Source organism: Geospiza fortis, unplaced genomic scaffold (assembly GCF_000277835.1).
Source record: "Geospiza fortis unplaced genomic scaffold, GeoFor_1.0 scaffold61, whole genome shotgun sequence".
Taxonomy (NCBI): Eukaryota; Metazoa; Chordata; class Aves; order Passeriformes; family Thraupidae; genus Geospiza; species Geospiza fortis.
In genome coordinates this window covers 639,077-645,095 of record NW_005054430.1, presented here as the reverse complement: position 1 = coordinate 645,095, position 6,019 = coordinate 639,077, and the positions used below count along the sequence as shown (strand labels likewise).

At 43.4% G+C, this 6,019-nt stretch overlaps 1 protein-coding gene across 2 annotated transcripts in view; it reads right to left on the bottom strand.

Moving 5' to 3' along the window:
• The window catches only part of EXOC4 (exocyst complex component 4), a 372,421-nt gene that overhangs the window by 313,725 nt on the left and 52,677 nt on the right, over positions 1–6,019 (bottom strand). For both annotated transcript variants that reach the window (XM_005426948.2, XM_031061885.1), the window contains exon 6: positions 2,050–2,293. In XM_005426948.2, the coding sequence (XP_005427005.1) occupies positions 2,050–2,293 (244 nt within the window). The remainder of the gene's footprint in view (positions 1–2,049; positions 2,294–6,019) is intronic.

The window sequence follows — 6,019 nt, the reverse complement described above, 5'->3', positions numbered from 1 at the left end:
GGAAAAGCACATGGAATCCAAGCACAAGGATTTAGGAGCAGAAGTGTCAATCTCCCATCTCTCCATGGACTGGATTTGTAATGTTTCCTTACCGAAATGTCCCATAAATCTGTCCCTCAAGAAGGCATCCACCCACATCGTTATTCTGAGGTGCAAACTCTTCCAAAACTCAGGAGAGCCCCACAGGTTTGTGCAGCAGCACCCAAGGAAACTCAGCACAGCCTCTTCTGGGCCACCTTGTCCTCCACAACCACAGATAAGGATTTCTAAATGTAATTGTGTGACTAATGAGCCACTAATTAAGGATAAGGCAGTGGCACTTCCTATAGTTGAGACTTTCTCCATAAACTTCCTTCAAGCACAGAGATCTAAAAATGTTAGAGAATTTCTCTGAACTTTAAAATTGTTCACTTAAAGCTGAGCTCAGCTAGAATGTGGTGAGATTCAGGCAGAGTTTTCAAAGTTTTCCTCCCCCAGGGACAAGGAGCTACTTGGAACGTGCTCCTGCCCTTCCTGAAGCTCTGAGGATCTGAGAGAGCACCCAGAGAGTCATCACAAACCAGAAAAAGCTTGAGTTTAAAAATCTGGGAGTCATTAACAATATTTTTATACACCAATGTAAAAGACGGCAGCACAAAGCTACATGGAAAAGCTAATTAAGGAAGGAAGGGAAAAGAGAATTAAATTTAAAAAGTAAGAAGAATGAGACCAGCAGTGGCTGTTATCAGATCTGCAGCTTTTCTGGCCAGGTTCTACAAATCATTTCTGTCTCGTACAACCAGAGGGGCTCTAAATCATTGCTGCATGGGCTCTCAAAAGGAATTACACCACAATTTCCCCAAGCAGATCCTCGGCCTCATCCTTGGTCACAGAATGGTTTGGGTTGGAAGGGACTTCAGGGATCATCAGACAGACCAATGAACAGTTCAGCACTTCTGGGCCCTGCACTGAGCTCAAATCTGGGGTCTTACAGAGCTCTGTTGAAGCAGCAGGGCCTTGTTGTTCAGATTTATTTTCCCCCTGAAGTAGGAAAGTCTCTGAGCTTTGATTTAAAAGTGAACCTAATTTAAGGGGTGGGGACACACTTCCATCCTGTAATTTATTCTTTGCAATATAAATGAATTCACCTGCTTGCTGTAAACTTCAGGTGTGATTTAGGTTTAGAACCAGTTCTAATTATGTCTGTACTCCACGAATTCAGGACACTTTCCATGAGCATCTTCAAGGCTCACACTCTGCAACAGCTGCCAAAACCCATTAAACCTTTGTGTGCCTCACTCAACCCTCTGGGCAGGTTAATGGCATTGATATATGACCTGATCCAATTCATCAATTCCAACAGACAACCAGGAGCCACACAACCTCTCCAGAGTGGTTCATAAAACAAGGATCAAGAATATGTTCCACTCCTGGCATCAGAAACTCAAATTCTGCCTTCTGACCCATCTAAAAAAAGCTCATTTTCACTGAGTTATCAGCACTGTAACTCTACTAAGTTTTCAAAACAGAATTGTTTCCACAGCAGTGCTAATGAGAGGAATTAAAAAAGGAGTTTTTATCAAGCCGATGTTTTCCTTGGGAGTGATTTTCCACTACAAATATTGCACATAATGAAGATACACACTTTACTTTTCTGCCATTAATTCCCTTTGGACAATGATCACGACAATGTGGAGATGAATATTTCAGCTGGAAGAGATTCCTGCTGCATTTCTTGTGTTCCAAAGGCCACTTCCAGTGAATTCTGAGGAGCAGCACAAACACTGTGCCCAGTTGGCTCCCACACCTTGCTATTAATGTAAAACAATTAGAGACTTGGCCATACATTTGTGATGGAATTAGTTCCATACATGATTTCAAAGCTTTGCACTTGCATCAGCTTAATTGGACTCTGCTGCACTCGAAATCACCGAGCTGAATTTTCTCATTTCAAGCTATATTATCAATTAAGACCTTTTTTTTTTTCTTTTTTTTTTTTTTTTTCTTTTTTCTTTTTTCTTTTTTATTTTTCCTGCAGCAATCAAGGGCTGGGAGTTGAAATCTCCTTACCTAGGCTGATTTTCCTGGGAAATGTTCTCCCCTCTCTGGTAGCCATTGTCAGCCACCTGAGTGGTGGAGCGTTTCACAATCTGCTTGAGCTCCTGTTCCAAGCGCTCCTGGATGGCTTTCACTGTTTCTGGGATCTTCTTCAGCTTGGCCAGCCCCTTGATGAGGATTCCCATGAAGACAGCACTGTTCTCCTCTGGATCCAGCTCTGTGTCCTCTTTGATTTCCAGCAGGCTCGAGTCTCGCACTGGAAGAGATTTTAATTTTAATTTTAGCAAGAGCCCAACATCAGCACCCTGAAGAGGCAGCACAGGGAGTTCCTCTGGCTCCACAGAACTCCCAGCACGTGGAGGAACCAAAAATGAACAAGGAAAGCAGAAACACTTGGATTTTGAGGGGAAGCAGGGGACTTCCCTGGACATAAACACAGCAGCCTGAACATTGGATTGATTTAGGAATGTTGTCACCGATTGTTGTGGTGTTGTTGTGATGGACCTCAGGATGAGGTGAGAGATGGAAATTGACTCAAAGTTCTCAGAAGGCTGATATATATATAATATAATATAATATAATATAATATAATATAATATAATATAATATAATATAATATAATATAATAATATTACATTACATTAATATACTAAACCTATACCAAAGAAAGAGAAAGGATTTCATCAGAAGGCTGGACAAGAATGAATAATAAAAACCTGTGACTGACCAGAGAGTCCTGACACAGCTGGCTGTGATTGGACATTAATTAAAAACAATTCACATGCTGGGTAAACAATTCTCCAAATCACATTCCAGAGGAGCAAAACATGGAGAAGCTGAAGCTTCCCAGGAGAAGAAATCCTGGCAAAGGGATTTTTCAGAAAATATCACAGTGACATAGGAACAATTCATGGTGTAAATTCCGTGTTAGGAAATAGAGGAAGTCTGGTGCAATCAAAGATACTCGTAAATGAGAAGGTACAACATGCCTGCAAATCCCCTGAATGTGTTTCAAGGAGCTAAAACCCCCTCAGTTTCCTCCCCAGCTGGTTTTCCTTGCTGTTTTCTTCACAGGAGAGGAATTTTCATTACAAACACTATCAAGCTTAAGAGACTGCTGATGAATTCAGCAAAGTTTACACTGCCCAAGTGACTGATTGTTTGATTTTATCTGTTTCTGCTTTATTACGTCTGTCAAGGGGTTGATGAAGTTCCTCAAATCTTCCAGCAAGGCTTCTGGAAGGGTAAAGTGAGAAGAATTAGAGAGGATATTGCAGATATGGTCCTGAAGTAACAGGGATTGCACAGGGAGAAACCCTGTTGCTAAGAAACAGGGGATGGGAAAGCAAGAGAGACTCTGCTTGTTTTAAGTAGGTTCATTAAGCAACATTTCTTAATTTACAGATAACACCCAGCAACAACAAAAGCGTGCCTCTGTTAAAGACTGGGTGAAACATTTAATAAATATATTTAAACACTTCTGTGAAGTAAGAGTCTTCAAGGCAAACTGAATTAAAAGCATCTTGGAAGATCTACAGCCACTCTGTGCCATGCACCACTCCAGATCCTTGGATCAAAATGAAAACCCAAAAGCTGCTTCATCTGACTGGGGTTGAGCTCTGAAAAGGCTGCTGGGTGACAGATGACTCCCATGGTTTCAACTCCTCAACAGATTTTTTTTTTTTACTTGGAAACTTTTCCAGGAAGCTGAAGGAATGTCAAAAGATCCAGCAGAAGGGTGGAAGGAACGTGGCAGGAGTGAGGAATGGCTGCCTGAAGCTGGGCCCTGACCAGAGGAGCAGCACCAGGGCTAAGGTAGGGCAAGATCAAGGAAACAACGGCCCAAGCATGGTGCCAATTTATAAATAATCCAAATAAATGGGTGCCAGTTTACACCAACCTCAGGCTCAATCAACCAAGAGGCTGCTTTTCCTGCAGTGTCATCCCAAACTCTGCACCTCTGGATCAAAGCAAGCTCATGGCTCACATGGTCTCACAGGTGAACCCAGAGCAGCAGGTGAGAGTGAGGAGAGGATGGATCCTGCTCTGGAGCCAGGCTGGGAGAGCTGGGAATGTTCTGCTGGAGAAGGGAAGGCTCCAGGGAGAGCTTCCAGCACATTGCAGGGGCTGCAGGGGCTCCAGGAGAGCTGCAGAGGGACTGGGGCCAAGGCCTGCAGGGACAGCACCCAGGGAATGGCTCCCACTGCCAGAGGGCAGGCATGGATGGGATCTTGGCAATGAGGAATTCCTGGCTGGGCTGGGATTGCCAGAGCAGCTGGGGCTGCCCCTGCATCCCTGCAATGGCCAAGGCCAGGCTGGACACTGGGGCTGGAGCACCTGGGATGGTGGGAGGTGTCCCTGCCATGGCAGGAGGGTTGGACTGCATGACCTTTAAAAAGACCCTTCCAACTCCAAACTATTCCATGATCCTCTGACAATGAACACCAGGAAGATCAAAGAGTGCTTGTTTCTCTCTCACACACTCTTCTTTCAATTAAATGTGAACAAGTTACAGGACAAGCAACTAGAAACACCCAGAACGCAGTAATTAAAAAAAAAAAAAAAAAACAAACATCAAAAAAAGCAAAGATAAAATAAAGACATTTCAAACACCAATTGGAATTTAACAACTGGATGCAGAACTGCTCCTGCTCAAAGCTCTGCTCCATCTCAGACCTTTCACCCCACAGAGCTGCCAAGGACTTTGTGGCTGCAGGCCTGGTCTCTGCCCACTCTGTTATTGCTATTTGTTATTCTCCAAAACCCACAGCAGAACTCGGGCACGGACACAGAAAATGAGCTCTTTGGAACCAGAGCTGTGAAAAAAAACATTGGAAATGCTACAGGAAGAAAGGTTTAGACTATTTTTTTTTTAACCCTAAATATCTTGTTCCTCTGAGTTCAATGCAGATATTCCCCAGCCTCTCAGAGGACAGGTCCTGTCATGAGGCTGCACCCTCTCTGTAAGCAGCTTGTAAATTATTCTTAATATCACACAATGAACACCCAAGAGGGAGGAAATGGAGCTGTAGCCAAATGTGAGGACAGCATTTAGGAGGAGTAAAAGCAGCAATCTTGCTGAGAACTCTGCCAGCACACCGAGACAAACTCTTCCATTTTCCAAAGAGCAAACCAATTTCCAGCATCCTCAAACAGTCAGGACATTGATTTACATCTCTCACAAACAAGAGCAAAGTGAGCAATTCGATATCTGGGAGCTGCACACGGCTCTGGAGGCTCTGTCAGATCTGGGGATTTGATAAAACAGTGGGAACACTGAAAATGTGTTCCCTGCACATTGTCCCATTAAACAGGAGCCCTGGGCAGCTTTGGGGGTCCATTCATCTGTGAGATCTGACAAGATCCCAACCCTGGGTAACTGTGCTGTCCTTTTCTGATGTCTTTCACACTTCAAACATCCTCTCCTGCCATTTAATGTCATCAAGGGGCTGTTTGACCACAAAGCTTTGGCCCAGGAACAAGCTCCTCCTGTCCCCTTCCTTATTGTATTTGCTGGGAATGTCCTGATGGAGGCAGGAATGATGAATCTGACTCTCTGCTCTCAGAAGGTTAATTTACTATTTTATGACACTATATTATATTAAGAATACTAAACTAAACTACACTAAATACAGAAAGGATACTTAAAGAAGGCTAAAAAGATAATAATGAAAACTTGTGATTGGCACTGATTGTCCTTTACAGCAATAACCAGGTTAAGTACTAGCAGAAAATTCCCAAAATTTTCCCAGGACCCATTTCTGCAGGAACTGCCCATTTGTTGCTCCATGGACGTGCCACAACAAGGATTCAGCACCAGGAATTAGCAGGTGATGTTCCTTCAAATCTGAAATTGTGCCTTTGGGCCGCCAGGAACTCGTGTGCTTTCCTCTGGAAGGACTGAAGGTACAAAGGATATCACCAGAAGGACATAAATCATGGAAAATAGTACATTACATTTTACAAGAGTCCCATAAAAGCT